The sequence below is a fragment of the Rosa rugosa genome, chromosome 5 (genome assembly GCF_958449725.1).
Source record: "Rosa rugosa chromosome 5, drRosRugo1.1, whole genome shotgun sequence".
NCBI lineage: Eukaryota > Viridiplantae > Streptophyta > Magnoliopsida > Rosales > Rosaceae > Rosa > Rosa rugosa.
In genome coordinates, this window is record NC_084824.1 from 16,757,061 (window position 1) to 16,773,701 (window position 16,641).

Below are 16,641 nucleotides of genomic sequence, written 5' to 3' on the forward strand. Positions count from 1 at the left end.
TAAACCATCTAATTTCCCAAACTAACCTTATCTTGTACCGAGCAAAAAAAAAAAAAAAAAACACGGCCATGAAAAGTTTCCCAGCATCCTTTCTCGTGTACAACGGGTACCAGAGTCATTGTACACGAGGCCTACAGGCCCTTATAAATCTTCTACTCGAGCGAAGTATCCCAACAGGATAACTAAATGGTAGCTCCCTTACATAAGCCAAGGTCCAGTCCCTTGCATTATAATCCCTGCCCCAAGCGAGGTACACCGGGTAAGCCAAGGTCCAGTCCCTTGTTTTTTGAGTCATCTCACCTCCCGAGCGTTCTCTATACTTGGGGGACTTATTCATACCACTTATCACAAGTGGAGGTAGTACCCGACCGGGACTATCATTGAGCTTCACGCTCATACTTTTCGTGTTATGGTCTATTAATGGAAATATTGAAATTTTTCACCTATTGTAGATCGCAACAATTAAATTTCTTTTACATCCCATTAATAAGACCATATGACAAAACTCACACCCGCTCAACATGAGCGAGCTCAACTCTTACGTTCCCGTTACACATAAGCCAAACAATCGGGTTATGGCTTATACGTTCGGGTTAAGTAAGTTAGCGTTCATTCCTCTAACCTATCCTTCGATACCGGAGCTTCATTCTCAGCCTTACCGGCTTCGTCGAACGTAACCAGAATCCAAATTTCTGTTTTACGTACTACGTGACTTGGGGGACTCGGCGAGTAACCACACTCCCGGTCCTAACACATGTGCATCATATGCATACAACATATACATATCATTATGTACGCGTCATCGCGTTCATCACACATCTATGCATCATATGCACTTCGTTATACTTTCACAACCACATACATTCTAGACTTATACGTCGTATGTCAACACTACATAATACGTGCATACACGCTATATATAACATACATCTCATACAAACATTCATGCACCTCAATGCATTTAACTCCAATGTTACCTAGATTGCCCTAGTGCAATCAATATGCTCTTTGTACACTCTTATCTTATTTGCAGGTACTAGCTAGATGATGGGCCCCGTGGCACCAACCTGTCATGGAAACTTCACAAGACCCGGAAGAGTCCCTTCTTGCTCACAGAGTTGGGGGACTAGTATGGGTATGGCGTTCAACGAGGTCATCACTCATACTTTGCGGCATCATATTTAAACTCCCCAACCAAGAAGCGCCTCTTACTCGGGGACTTGGGGGACTTGGGGGACTTGTACATACCGCCTATATCACATACCGCCAAGCATAAGCAACAACCTCATAGGTGGGCCCCGCGACATGGTAGGTCCCGCCTACGATATGTATCCGGTAGACCAACACCCGAGCTACCTCGCCATGGTGGAGGTCAGCCGGTATCTTGCCAGGAGGTCACCCTCCCATGCTCTCCAAAAGCCTTCAAGAGAAGTAAATATGTGTATTTTGTCCCACATTGGAAATGTAGAATAGAATGGGACTTCCTTTAGCTATAAGAGGAAGTCCTCCTCTTCTTGGAAGGGAGGGGATCCATGATCCTTATACTTGTATCACTACAAAGGCTACTTGGCCTCACTACTAGTGGAATCTCTAAGTGGACGTAGCCTTGCCTCAAGGGCAAGGTGAACCACTATACATGCTTGTGTGTGTCTCTCTCTCTCACCCCATCATGATTCATACTTAGTTACCGTTCCGTATTCTCACACAGAAACAATAGCATAAGTGGAATACGAAATAGCTAATCAATGAAGCTTTTTGTTACCTAACTCCTCATAGAACACTGATCCCTGCACTCTCACTCAGGTAAATAGTGAACCAAACTATAATAGAGATTCAAAATAATGTGGTTTTGAAATGAAAGCTTTAACCAAATGGTCTTTTCCATCTTTCAATAGGTGAATAGATTTTGTTTACCTTGTTACAGGATCAGGGTAATGGCAGACCTGCTTGCATACAAAATCTGCATAAACAAATACAATCATTGTAGAGAGTGCACCTCTGTGGAGTCAAAACCTCTGATCCTCTAGTTTTTGTTCACTCAAACTAAGACGTTGACTAAAGATAACAGGAAAAGAAAGTATCCATACGTTCAGGCTTGATGTTCAAAAGCCCATATTCCAGCTTGTGAGGGAAAGGAAAAGGGAAGAAACCTCACTATTAAAACTGGAAAGGAAAAGGGAATAACCTTTTTAGGGCAATGTATTACAGTTTAGAAACTCTACATGACTGATTCAAATAAACAGAGCTACAGAAATTACGTATTGAACAACGTGAAGTTGATAAGACATACATATCATTAACATTGAATAGAAATCACTGTGGAAAAGCAATTCAAACCGAAATTGGAATGGAGCGACTGATGTTGATAGAGGTTGAAGTTCGTGGGAGATTGTTGATTTTGATGGCTGGGTTTGATGCTGTGAAACAGTGAATATGGATGTTGATAGAGGCTTCCCGAAGAAACTAAGAATTTGGGATTTTTGCTTATATAATGAGGGGACATGGCAGAGCCGTAGGTCAAAGCAAAAACAGAGGGCAAAACCGTCATTTCCGCTTCCCAGTGAACAATTAGGAATAGTAAACTCAGCTTTAGATATATGTATAACTAGTAATATTCGCCTGCGCTTTGCTGTGGGAATTACTGTTATATGTTACTGGGATAACATTACATAGCAGAATGTTTCTGTTGCACACCTTCATTAAAGAATGATTAAAATATTTTACACGAATTTCTCACTGGAATCAATAACTTCAAATCAAACTTGGTATGTATCGTCTAATAAAGCAATAGATGAAAGACAATAATGAGAACTGTTTGATGGATGTTGGCTTGAAAATTAGCGGTTTGGCTTGTTATTCTGTAGTTCCTGCAATGTACATTTGATAAATTTTATCAAGAATGAATTGCTGATTTCAAAAAGTCAGCATTGTTTGGGGAATGTGCTGATTTCATTTGTGTAGTTAGTGATTATGCTAACCTTGGAGCGCAATATCTTAAGCTTCCAAATCTGTGTATCAATGAACATCCAATTGCTGCAGTTGTAGAAAGACATGAGCAGCTACTGCACTACCTCCACACCAAGTAGAATGGTCTGCTTAGATACAACCAAGACATTTTTTGACTCTGCGAAGGACAATAGGAACCATGGTCATCAAATGCTGAGTAGTCAACAAACTTGCAAAAATAGTGTCAACATTAATAAAAAAACGCATGCTACTGAATCATTTCAGTGTTAATATTTACAGTTGGATCAGATTTTCAGTGGCTAAAGTCAGATAAAGAAAAAAGAAATAATAAGGAGAAAGGAAAACCATGATGAATGCAGAGAGCAACTGTTGGGAGAGAAAATAAGTTTAAAAGTATACATTATATCAAGATTGAATTGAAATGAAATCTAGTATACATTATATGAACATTGATACAATTTACTTTTAATCAAAAGTAACTTTAGAGTAAATCATCAATTTCATGCTGAAAATAGGAAATGATAAAAAATCAATATAAACAGTTATGATCGTATTTTTTTAATATGAAAAGAGTGGAGAAGTAGTAGAGAGTATATTTTTATCAATCATAGTGATAAAATAGCTTGCAGAGAAAACTTACCAAGCAAGGGATAAACTATTCTTTAGGTGTGTCTTGCGTTTTGGTCTCCAGCTAAAGAGTGGTTGCAGGTAGAATGCTATTTTGATGCTTTTAGATATTCATTTCATAAGGTGTTGACCTCTCTTGGTTTGTTGAGCACTTGATACCTAATCAGCAGCATATCAAATGAAGCATCATAAACAGAAGATTCACTATTGTACCCTATAAAACAAAGTAATGAGAAAAACTTCTGAAAAATACACCTGCCACACATAACCAACCAAGCACAAAGCATGCATATCATAAGGAAAAGGCATGTAATACCCCGGAAAATCCAAATTAATTTCCGTGGATTTTTAGAAATGATTTCACGATAGTAGGAGCGAGTACGAAGCTTGGAGAAGTTGTGGAATTAGTTCGAACGATTTTATTTTCGAAAACGAACGTTTTTAGGGGGTCAACAAAGTTGACTTTTTATTCGTTCAAAATTTGGGAAAACTTCCTTCATGAAAGTTGTAGAGCTCGTCGATACGAGTTCGTGGACATGTGGAACGCATTATTCGGAGTTCGTATGATTAAGTTATGAATATTTGAAAATTGGGAATTTTCTATAAATAGGAAAAATTTCTGATTTATTCATTAAGGACAAAAAAATGGAGATTTTGCGGAATAGTCCCCCGAAACCCTCCGTCCTCTCTCCTCTCCCACGCGGCCGAACCGCTCGACCCGACCCGGCCGAACGGCCCTCCTCCGGCCTCCTCTGGCCACGGACCCGGCCTTCCCCGAGCTCGCCGTCGCACGCCCAGCCGCTCCCTGCCACCGTCTTGCATCGCCGCTGCCCCCAGACGTGGATCGAAGCCCCCCCCAGCCTAGCTTTTGACCCGATCGGATCTTGGCCGTGCCGGCGTTGCACGGGCCGATCCTCCCCATTTTCGTGATCTCCTCCTTCCCCTGATCATCCTCATATCCTCCTTGCTTGACGATTTGGAGTGTGGAGTGAAAGATCACGAGTTGAAGATTTCGACGTCCCTGATTCAATCTGGAATCTGATCAGACGCACGAGATTAATCCAACTTCAACGCTTGATCTAGGACGATCTAGGCCAAACCAGACTTAGCTCCAGGTATGGAAGTCGATCACCCTTTCATTTTGAACCAGTTTGTAGTTGGTCACTTTGCCATCTGAGGTGGTTGACCGGCGTTGACCGCCGCGTTGACCGCCCACTGACCACCGCTTGTGGCGGCGCATCAGACCATATTTCGAGTTTTCATTATCTAGGCGATGATCTATGCATCCATACGAGCGTTTTGATATATAACATGGTCATGTTAGAAAAAGTTGATAAATAGTGGATTTACGTTTTGACGTTACTATTTAACGTTTTTACGTTTATCTTCGGTTTACGATCTGTGAAGATCTGACCATCGGTTTTGCTTCAATTTTGGATATGTTGATCGTATGACTGTCCCGGTGACCTTGTGAGGTCACGGGCGAAGATCCGACCGTTGGATCTTCGTATAATTGAGAAATAGTGATTCGGAAGGCGATTCGTGAGAATCTGACCGTCGGATTTTCATATAATTTTGTGGAGATGTTAGTAAAAGCGATTCAGGAAGATCTGACCGTTGGATCTTCGTGATAATTTTGGAGGATGATCCTAAAGGCGATCCGTGAGGATCCGACCGTTGGATCATCATTAAATTCAGATCCGACCGTTGGATCATCGTTTAATTTGAATCTGAGCGTTGGATCGTCGTTTAATTACATATTTGAGTTGTTGGCTAAGTCAAGATCATTATTGGACTAGGTGATTGACGGTTTGAGTTGGTGGACGATTGTGGATCGTATTTTGAGCTGAATTGAAGACGCAGCGGGATTATCGAGGTGAGTAAACCTCACGTGGTTCATATTACGAACCCAATACAATTAATTGCTTTATTTTGTTGCAATCATATGAACTATTGTTGGTGTTACTAGACATTCCTGTGTGAATGTCTGTATATATATTATTACGTGAAATAATATGTATTGTTGGAGTTGTGTTGAGTTATTGTTGAGAAACAATATATTGTGAGAGATATTGAGTTTATTGTTGAGAAACAATATATTGTGAGAGGTGTTGAGTTTTATTGTTGAGGAACAATAAATTGTTGTGATCTGTGGAGATCACTAGGTCACGAGGTGACCATGGCATCTATTAGTGAATCACGCTCTCGTACCGGGCTGGTGGTTATTAATAGTATTAAATCGTAATCACGTCTGTGGCCGGACGAGTGGTTACGTTCAGTTAGAGCTCTAGTCTGTCTGCCAAATGTGGAGTGAACTTATGAGTGAAATTGAGAGTAACTCATAAGTGTCAATATATATATGGTAACCTTATGAGGGAAATTGAGAGTAACTCATAAGGGTCTATATATATATATGAGTCTGTCTACCAAATGTTGGGAAATCTTATGAGCGAATTTGAGAGTAACTCATAAGTGTCTATATATATATATGAGAGTGAGTGATCTTATGAGCTAAATTGAGAGTAACTCATAAGTGTCTATATATATATATGAGAGTGAGTGATCTTATGAGCTAAATTGAGAGTAACTCATAAGTGTCTATATATATATATGAGAGTGAGAAAGTAACGTGGGTTTGTGGTAGTCTTGGAATCTAATAAATCAACAGTTCTTTCTTGTTTACTCATACTGGCTGTAAAAAGCTTACCGGGTTTTGTGTTGTTGCAACTCCCGGTACACTATTCAAATTGTGTAGCGGGTAATCCTACAGGACAGGAGAACCAGGACGGTGATCGTGCGGTTAGAGCAATTGTTAGAGTTTTACAACAATTGTAAGTTGTGAGGTGTGTTATGCTCATTTGAGCTTTATAATATATTGTGAGAGTGAATTGTAATAATGAACTCGAAGTTTCGAGATTTGGTTTTTTGTAATTGTAATTATTCAGGTTTCGGATTTGAATTTATTATTCAAAATCCGGGGCGTGACAGTTTGGTATCAGAGCGTAAGGTGCATATTTGGTGATGTGTCAATACCTTCCGAGTGATGGCCCGTCTGCAGCGGATCCCCATCGTGTGCTCTTTGGTATTGGCTAAGTCATTGGGTATGCGTGAGTGTTGGGAGTTGTTTAGGCCGCTAGGTCGTTTAGGGAACGTGAATACCTTCCCTATAGTATTGACTTGGTTAATATGAATTTGTATTTGACTTATACTGTGTTTTAAGTGTTATACATGTCTTAGCCAAGCATACTATACTCCTTAGGTGATGGAGATTCGAAGGGGTTGTACTTAGAACCTTACAGTTGTCTTGTAGGTTCGTATTGGAATAAGTTCAGTGGCCGCGAGTTACAATCCTTGAGGAATAGGAACCTCTTGATTCAACTCTGTTAAGTCAACGAGGATTGTTTTATGGAAATGAGGTTCTTTTGATTGTTGAAGTGTTTGGTTGAGGACATGGTGTGGACCTATGCACGTACCTAGTGTGGATACGAGTATGAATTGTTATAAATTTTGTCTTCTTAAGTTGGACGTACAGATGTTTAGATGAGGTGTACGTATCAAGGATTAGATATCTTGTTTTATAAAGAGACGTCTTAGTGGAGTTTTGGTAATTGACATGTGATACGTGATTAAAGTGACTCTGAGGCAATTATGCTGACCTTGTGTGAGATTGAATTCTTAGTGTAGACTAAGAAGGTTGTGTGGTGATTTTATATACACTACGTGATGAACTTTTAGAAGGAAAAGTTATGAGTAAAAGTATGGGTTTTTCCCTGATGTCTATAGCAGACTTGTGAATATAGTTTTGTTCAAGTGAATGAAATTGAATTTTGAGGCCTATGTATGGTGCAGGAAGAAGCATGGAGGACATGTTAGAGTCAGGCAAGGGTTTGCCTTTGGTGATTGATTTTAGGTGATATAGTTAAACGCAATTTCAGATATTGATTTTAGTGACTTTGTTAGGTATCCATAGTGGTTCAAGTGAATTACTATGTGATATGGAGTTTGATTCGATTTCTGAATCGCTAAATGTTAGGGATTGAATTGTGGTGAGTTTTTGTTGAAGCAATTGATAGATGGAATTATCGAGATTCTATAAGAGTTGTAAGAGTAACTCTAAAAACGTGGGTTTTTCCTAGCTAACTCAGGATGTGTTTAGCTTTATAAATCCCTAATCCTATCGATGAAATTGTTGTGTTTGGTTTGACTCAGAGGATACTAGCTAGACCTCGATGCGACTTAATTGATTGTTGGATTCTTTTTGAGTGATTGTTTTTATTGCATCATTATGAAAGATGTGTGCAGTAGAGTTGTTTATGGTTTTGAAAATAGTATTGGGTGACCAAGGTTCGATCCTTGGTGTTGTTGTTGGTTAAACAAACAGGAAAGAAAACATGCACACCATCTTATTGAGTTTATATTACAAAAAAAAAAAAGAAAAAAAAAAAAAAAAAAAAAAAAAAAAAGGAAAACGAGGACTATGCTGTACTAAGCCTAGTCAGCAGCTCCGGATGGGTTGAGGCTGAGCTCAAGAGAAACTGGAGATCCACGGTTGTAACCGCCTGAGCCACCGAAATAGTAATCATGTGCACTACCTTCCTCGGAAGTAGTCTTCAGGTTACCAAAGACGTCCTCGCCGTGCACGGGGAACAGAGGAAGAGTTTGAACCTCCTGGTGATCTCCTCCTCGTTGTTGCAGGGATGTTTGTCCTCCTGTTGTGCCAAAAGAGTTGTACTAGTATTAGTGTTGAAGTGTGAGGAAGAATATGAAACAGAATTTAAATCAAGAAATCCTTCATTACCAGTAGAATAGGTGGAACCAAAGTTGAGATCAATAGATCTACCATCATCAGTAGAACTAGTGGACCCAAAATTGATGTCAATGGATCCACCAGCTGGCCCAAAATTGATGTCGATGGATCCACCAGCACCAGTAGAACCAGTGGACCCAAAATTGAGATCAATGGATCTACCAGTACCAAGAGAACTAGTTCTCATGGGCACTGGAGCAGCCTGATTACACCTATTCATCTGCTTCTCTCGAGCCCTGACGTTCTGGAACCAAAAGTAAATGTTCTTACCCTCAACATGCCCATACTGGTTCAGCTGGAGACAGATCTCGTGAATCTGCTCTGTAGTTGGGCACTTAAATCCCTTGACGTAGTAAAGATCCTTGAGGATTCTTATTTGTTCTGGAGTAGGAATCCACCTGGTACGGCTTCGCCAGAAATCCATGTTGGCACTACTTCCAGCTGCTTGGGTGTTTCCTCCCTCCTCTGTTGGTTGCTGTTGTTGTGGTTCCATTTGTTGCGGGGTTTGGAGCTCCATTAGTTGCAGAGTTCGTGGCTCTTGGGTCATGGGGTGAGAGGATGTGGAAATCGAGGAATACATGGTTTAGTGTTTGAGGGAGATTTTGTTAGAAGGATTGGAGTTGTTGAACTGGTGATTGGAGATCTGAGATTCTCAGAGGAAAGATGAGATCGAATCTTCAAATGGAAGAAAAGATCTGAGAAAGAAGGATTGAAGATTTGGAGGAAAAGATTGAAGATCTGAAAGTTCAGAGGAAAGATGGGATTGAATCAACTAGATGGGAGAGAAGATCAGAAGAGAAGGATTGAAATTGATGAAGAAAGGATTTGAGAAGAGAAAGGCTGAAGAGTTGGGAGAGAGGGGCTGGAACTCAGGAGAGATTTTCGTTCCTTTGGAATGAACAGTTGCGCCCTCAGAATGCACCTATTTATAGAGCGAGGTGAGCGGATCTCCACCGTTGGATGGACGACTCCTGTGATTCATTCTACGCGTTGGATTAAAGTCGCCCTAAAACACGGAAAAGCTGTTGGCGCGTGGAGAGCGTGTAAGGGGACCGAGGGAATCTCGAGGCGCTGTGGCAGACAGCTGTAGCCGAAAGCAGATTTGACTGCCGTAAATCACGGAAGGGATAAGCCGTGACACAAGTGGGCCGTACTTGGGCCTGTCTCGGATCAAGGCATCACTGTAGCTGTGGGTGGAGGCCTGATGGGCCGAGTTTCAGAAACAGTTTTGGACATGATGGGCCGAGTTTCTGAAACAGTTTTGGATGAGTTGGGCCGGATTTCTGTAACAGTTTTGGATACGTTGGGCTGGGTTTCTGCAACAGTCTTGGATGTTTTGGGCCGAATTGTTTAAACAGTTGAAACAGTTGGTTTAAATAAAAGGATTGGTATGGATAATAACGTGAGCAGCCGTGCTCGAGTGGTTGAGTGTACAGTTCGTGTACAAGAGGTCTGAGGTTCGAACCTCGCCTCTCGTTTATTTTTATTATGTTCGTTATGACATAATAAGTATAAAATTTGTACACATTATATTAAGCACAGCTTGTGCTCCAGTGGTTGGGGGACAAAGGTTTCGTGCGGCAGGTTGAGGTTTCGAACCTTGCCTCCCCCGTTATTTTATTTATGTCGCTTATGACATAATAAATATAACACGTGAGCATATATTAATGAAGGCAGCTCTTGCTTCAGTGGTTGAGAGCAAAACTTTCGTGTTCGAGGTCGGGAGTTCGAACCTTACCTCCTACAAATATTTTTGGATCTCGTATATGATTGATATACGGACGTATATACGGTATGTACGGTATATATACGTATATACGGTCTGTACGGTATGCATACGTATATACGGTATACCTACGGTATGTACAATTTCATACCGTAGCCGAGCTAAACTTTGTGGGCCGAATAGTAAGCCCAAATTGGTTGGGCCTATTCAAAATGCTTTTGTTCGGCCCGAATGGTAGGCCCAAATGGTAAGCCCAATTGTTCGGCCCGAATAGTAGGCCCAAATGTTAAACCCAAATTGGTTTGGGCCGGTTCGAAATGTGGATGGTCCGATTTCTTCAGGCCCAATTGGCCAGCCCTAGTGCTTAGCCCAAGGATTGAGCAAGCCCAAGTCATCATCATTGGGTGACATAATTTATTGGCGTGCTTTTTGGGATGATTTGTTTTGAGTGATGCATCTCTATTGTTGTGAAGAATGGTGCATGCTTGAGTTTTACTATAGAGATTTACCGTGATGCTAATTGAGTAGCGAAACACTTTGTGGGAGTGTTTACTGTGCTTGTATGCCAGTACAGAGTGATGATCTATGTGAAGATCTATGTGATGATCTATGTGAAGATCTATGTAAGGATCTATGAGATGATCCACGTGATGATTTTGTGTAATTGATGTGGAGTGATGTTGAGCAGTTGTTTTGTGAATTTACATTGTGATGAAAGGATTTAGTGGCCCTAGGAATGTATTTTTATACAAAGGATTGTGGCTTTGTAGATTACTACAGATTTGGAAAAGATGGAGATTCTATGATTAGGTCAACCTTAATCGAGAGGAATTGACTTACGCTCAAATTTCGGGACGAAATTTCTTTAAGGAGGGTAGACTGTAATACCCCGGAAAATCCAAATTAATTTCCGTGGATTTTTAGAAATGATTTCACGATAGTAGGAGCGAGTACGAAGCTTGGAGAAGTTGTGGAATTAGTTCGAACGATTTTATTTTCGAAAACGAACGTTTTTTAGGGGGTCAACAAAGTTGACTTTTTATTCGTTCAAAATTTGGGAAAACTTCCTTCATGAAAGTTGTAGAGCTCGTCGATACGAGTTCGTGGACATGTGGAACGCATTATTCGGAGTTCGTATGATTAAGTTATGAATATTTGAAAATTGGGAATTTTCTATAAATAGGAAAAATTTCTGATTTATTCATTAAGGACAAAAAAATGGAGATTTTGCGGAATAGTCCCCCGAAACCCTCCGTCCTCTCTCCTCTCCCACGCGGCCGAACCGCTCGACCCGACCCGGCCGAACGGCCCTCCTCCGGCCTCCTCTGGCCACGGACCCGGCCTTCCCCGAGCTCGCCGTCGCACGCCCAGCCGCTCCCTGCCACCGTCTTGCATCGCCGCTGCCCCCAGACGTGGATCGAAGCCCCCCCCAGCCTAGCTTTTGACCCGATCGGATCTTGGCCGTGCCGGCGTTGCACGGGCCGATCCTCCCCATTTTCGTGATCTCCTCCTTCCCCTGATCATCCTCATATCCTCCTTGCTTGACGATTTGGAGTGTGGAGTGAAAGATCACGAGTTGAAGATTTCGACGTCCCTGATTCAATCTGGAATCTGATCAGACGCACGAGATTAATCCAACTTCAACGCTTGATCTAGGACGATCTAGGCCAAACCAGACTTAGCTCCAGGTATGGAAGTCGATCACCCTTTCATTTTGAACCAGTTTGTAGTTGGTCACTTTGCCATCTGAGGTGGTTGACCGGCGTTGACCGCCGCGTTGACCGCCCACTGACCACCGCTTGTGGCGGCGCATCAGACCATATTTCGAGTTTTCATTATCTAGGCGATGATCTATGCATCCATACGAGCGTTTTGATATATAACATGGTCATGTTAGAAAAAGTTGATAAATAGTGGATTTACGTTTTGACGTTACTATTTAACGTTTTTACGTTTATCTTCGGTTTACGATCTGTGAAGATCTGACCATCGGTTTTGCTTCAATTTTGGATATGTTGATCGTATGACTGTCCCGGTGACCTTGTGAGGTCACGGGCGAAGATCCGACCGTTGGATCTTCGTATAATTGAGAAATAGTGATTCGGAAGGCGATTCGTGAGAATCTGACCGTCGGATTTTCATATAATTTTGTGGAGATGTTAGTAAAAGCGATTCAGGAAGATCTGACCGTTGGATCTTCGTGATAATTTTGGAGGATGATCCTAAAGGCGATCCGTGAGGATCCGACCGTTGGATCATCATTAAATTCAGATCCGACCGTTGGATCATCGTTTAATTTGAATCTGAGCGTTGGATCGTCGTTTAATTACATATTTGAGTTGTTGGCTAAGTCAAGATCATTATTGGACTAGGTGATTGACGGTTTGAGTTGGTGGACGATTGTGGATCGTATTTTGAGCTGAATTGAAGACGCAGCGGGATTATCGAGGTGAGTAAACCTCACGTGGTTCATATTACGAACCCAATACAATTAATTGCTTTATTTTGTTGCAATCATATGAACTATTGTTGGTGTTACTAGACATTCCTGTGTGAATGTCTGTATATATATTATTACGTGAAATAATATGTATTGTTGGAGTTGTGTTGAGTTATTGTTGAGAAACAATATATTGTGAGAGATATTGAGTTTATTGTTGAGAAACAATATATTGTGAGAGGTGTTGAGTTTTATTGTTGAGGAACAATAAATTGTTGTGATCTGTGGAGATCACTAGGTCACGAGGTGACCATGGCATCTATTAGTGAATCACGCTCTCGTACCGGGCTGGTGGTTATTAATAGTATTAAATCGTAATCACGTCTGTGGCCGGACGAGTGGTTACGTTCAGTTAGAGCTCTAGTCTGTCTGCCAAATGTGGAGTGAACTTATGAGTGAAATTGAGAGTAACTCATAAGTGTCAATATATATATGGTAACCTTATGAGGGAAATTGAGAGTAACTCATAAGGGTCTATATATATATATGAGTCTGTCTACCAAATGTTGGGAAATCTTATGAGCGAATTTGAGAGTAACTCATAAGTGTCTATATATATATATGAGAGTGAGTGATCTTATGAGCTAAATTGAGAGTAACTCATAAGTGTCTATATATATATATGAGAGTGAGTGATCTTATGAGCTAAATTGAGAGTAACTCATAAGTGTCTATATATATATATGAGAGTGAGAAAGTAACGTGGGTTTGTGGTAGTCTTGGAATCTAATAAATCAACAGTTCTTTCTTGTTTACTCATACTGGCTGTAAAAAGCTTACCGGGTTTTGTGTTGTTGCAACTCCCGGTACACTATTCAAATTGTGTAGCGGGTAATCCTACAGGACAGGAGAACCAGGACGGTGATCGTGCGGTTAGAGCAATTGTTAGAGTTTTACAACAATTGTAAGTTGTGAGGTGTGTTATGCTCATTTGAGCTTTATAATATATTGTGAGAGTGAATTGTAATAATGAACTCGAAGTTTCGAGATTTGGTTTTTTGTAATTGTAATTATTCAGGTTTCGGATTTGAATTTATTATTCAAAATCCGGGGCGTGACAAGGCATAATAACGTCAACTGAATCACAATAGTGTTTTAGTTTCATTGATCAAGAACAGGGATAGTATTTTCATATGGTTGAAAGTAAAGTCAATATATATGCACAAACAACACAAACAGCGTAATGAATATATGTGGTAACTGTGAAAACACAAAATCATTGAAAACCTGATTCTTTATCAGCAAGTATTGAATTTTCAAGTATTGAATTTTGAAGCATTCAATCCTTGACCGATCAAATACAGGATCCGCAAAAAATTTCAAATCAAATTCACACAAAATCACAAATACCTTCCACTTGTTTTGTTTTGAGTAACAACTTTCCACCTCTCTCTTCTGCTTCTTTTCCTTATTCCCTGTTCTCTTATCTCTCTCTTTGTTTTGTCTCCTCTCTTTCTGTATTGGATGAACAACAAATCCGAAAATTATGAATCGGAGCATATAATAAGAAATCAAACTATCAAATTAATAAAAATAATAAAATCAAAACAGAGACTTAAATCACCTAATACAACTTGGTCACCTTGTTCTTTTTTTTTTCTTCTTTTTTTTTCTTCAAATAATCATATATGCAAGTTCATGGAAAATATCAGAAAGTATTCATTTAGACATGCCAGAAACAAAGAAAAGAAAAACTTGTACGTCTTTGAAAATGATTGAAAGAAGCATCAACTTGTACGTCTTTGAAAATGATAGATGTATGTAATATTCTAGATGGTGTGCGAAATCAACTTGACATTTATTTGTACATATATTGAAAGAAGCCTGATTTTTTTTGTACTACCCAAAATGTTGCAGACCCTTCTCCAGATCATTCAATTTGATAATATCATGAAGCAGCTAATCCATCACTAACTTATGAAATATATAAACCCTCTAAACATGTATGAAAGGAAACAGAGTCTCGCGTGGAAACTGTCTGTACCTTCTAGACATATATGAGCCACCCTCTCCAACTCCTAGACAGATTAGGACATGTTGTATGCTGAGGTTGTTTCAAAAATAGCAGTGGTTGATGAGGCCAAAAGAGAACAACAGGTAATGGTTAGATGAGGCCAAAAGGGTTGCTTAGAAAGAATATGGTAAACAATGAAGCCTGCATCTTTATAAGGAAAGGAAGAACAAAGAAGGACTTGGCCAAAACTAATGAACAACTAAAGTTTCTTAAAAGCTTACCGAAATGAGGCCAATGATATTATTTAGATTTCCTGAATAGATTGGTATACGAGTGTGACGACTGCTCATTAATCATTATTGAATCCAGTGTTTCCTAAGGACATATAAAAAAGATACATCAATGAGCTAGAGTTGAACATAAGTAAATACTATGTACATATTAGAGTGATAAATATCTACATGTGAAGTTTGGAGTTTATGAAGGGTAAAATTTTCTGATATTGGAGTCAAAACATCTTCAGCAGTCTTCCGCGTCAAATCCAAAGCACCACCAATAGTGGTAGTTTCATGATGTGACAACTCTCCACCTTTCCCTGCCTGAGGATGAACAACAGCATGTTATATAAAAACTAATAATTGATCAATTTCAACTACCACAGAAGCCCTAAAATAGGGAAAGAAAGAACTCAAGCCAATAAAAAAAGAAAAATGTAAGAAACATATTTTCAGGATTTTTGCTTGCTTATTTTATCTAATCTACCTTTGATTATGATTTCACTTTGGGTAAACAAACCATCTTATATATCCAGCCATCTAAATCAAGTGGCTTTGAATCATCCCACTTTTTACTCGCTAATGCTTTCTCTTCCTAAATTGGGAGACAATGATTTGCAAAACCGAAGAATGTGCTCCCAATTCACAATCCAAATCATAAAAAGGAAAAGAAATTCCAGCCCCAATATCATTCACCAATTTCTTTTTAGGCAATTAAGGGACTTTGAATCGTCCTTCTGTTTTTCACCAGCTTTTTATTTTATTTTTTATTTCTTCTTCTTGCCTTCTTGGAATTTTAAGGGAAAAAGTATACTTCCAGTAGAACATGAAAAATTCGGGCAAAACAAATAAGAATTTGCAAGAGAAGTGAACTTAGTTACCAGCCTCGCATTAGCTGCTTGAATTGCTTCTCATTGCTTCATCTTTTGTTCTAACATTCCTTGGATTTGAAGAAGTTGTTTCCCGTTGTCTTGCACTGCCAAAAGCAATGTCTCATTCGAACCAGGATGGAATGTATGTTCCACTCGTTCTTCTTCATGAAGTTCGATCAGTATATGCCTTCAACTTCACTTTTGATGAGGAAGGAGACAAACTGCAGCTTCTGGTACTGAAAAATTGATGAATGCACTGATCACTAAAAAGTTTAAGATGAATTTTAATGTGTGAATGAGATCAACCATCTAGCAAGTAGCAACAAAGTCAACAAAACAAAAAAATGGAACCAAAAACCTATTTCAATAATGATCTCATTCACACAGAAGCAACAATGAAGGTTAAATTGAGCATCTAAACTAATTGACCGAGATCATACCTTGCAAGTATGTAATATTCTAGATGGTGTGCAATTGATTTCAACAGCATCAACTTGCTTGCATGAGTTGTAATGATAGGATCCCCACTCAAACCAAAACCAGCCTGCAACGTGTCACGCCCCGAATTTTGAATAACAAATTCAAATCCGAAACATGAATTTAACAACTTAATCAAATAAACGTTCTGAATTTTTTTTTTTCTCAGAACAAACACACCACTCGCCACTCAAATATAAAATCTCGAAGACCTCGAGTTTATTATTACAAATTCACTCTCACAAGTAAAATTGTAAAGCTCTAAATGAGCATAACAAACCTCACAATAGAAAATCAGAATAACACACTTGCAGCTACTCTACGCAGCTCGATCACCTTCCTGATTTTCCTGACCTGTAGTAGTACCCGCTACACAATTTGAATAGTGTACCGGGATTGCAACAACACAAAACCCGGTAAGCTTTTGACAGCTCGT

At 39.8% G+C, this 16,641-nt stretch overlaps 1 protein-coding gene and 1 long non-coding RNA gene across 5 annotated transcripts; both read right to left on the reverse strand.

Moving 5' to 3' along the window:
• Nucleotides 1–1,786: 1,786 nt before the first annotated feature.
• Nucleotides 1,787–16,281, reverse strand: LOC133710689 (uncharacterized). 4 transcript variants are annotated; one of them, XR_009846805.1, is made up of 9 exons: nt 16,169–16,281; nt 15,738–15,964; nt 15,043–15,176; nt 14,863–14,956; nt 14,612–14,671; nt 13,978–14,082; nt 3,608–3,753; nt 2,979–3,124; nt 1,787–2,867 (listed from the first exon to the last, which is right to left on the reverse strand). It is a non-coding gene; the product is annotated as an uncharacterized LOC133710689 (long non-coding RNA). The 4 variants fall into 4 exon arrangements; XR_009846803.1 differs by having other exon boundaries at nt 15,043–15,180; XR_009846804.1 differs by having other exon boundaries at nt 3,608–3,808; nt 15,043–15,180.
• Nucleotides 7,957–10,070, reverse strand: LOC133707840 (protein WUSCHEL-like). The gene is made up of 2 exons (XM_062133316.1): nt 8,393–10,070; nt 7,957–8,303 (listed from the first exon to the last, which is right to left on the reverse strand). The coding sequence occupies exons 1-2, from the start codon at nt 8,979–8,981 to the stop codon at nt 8,086–8,088; spliced, it is 807 nt and encodes a 268-aa protein (XP_061989300.1). The 5' UTR covers nt 8,982–10,070; the 3' UTR covers nt 7,957–8,085.
• Nucleotides 16,282–16,641: the final 360 nt, after the last annotated feature.

What these genes read in the sequence shown, in the direction of transcription:
- LOC133707840 (XM_062133316.1), bottom strand. Translation starts at nt 8,981, where the DNA reads ATGTATTCCTCGATTTCCACATCCTCTCACCCCATGACCCAAGAGCCA. An exon ending in TGGTTCCACCTATTCTACTG is followed by an intron (nt 8,304 to 8,392) that starts GTAATGAAGGAT and finishes TTGGCACAACAG; the next exon opens with GAGGACAAACATCCCTGCAA.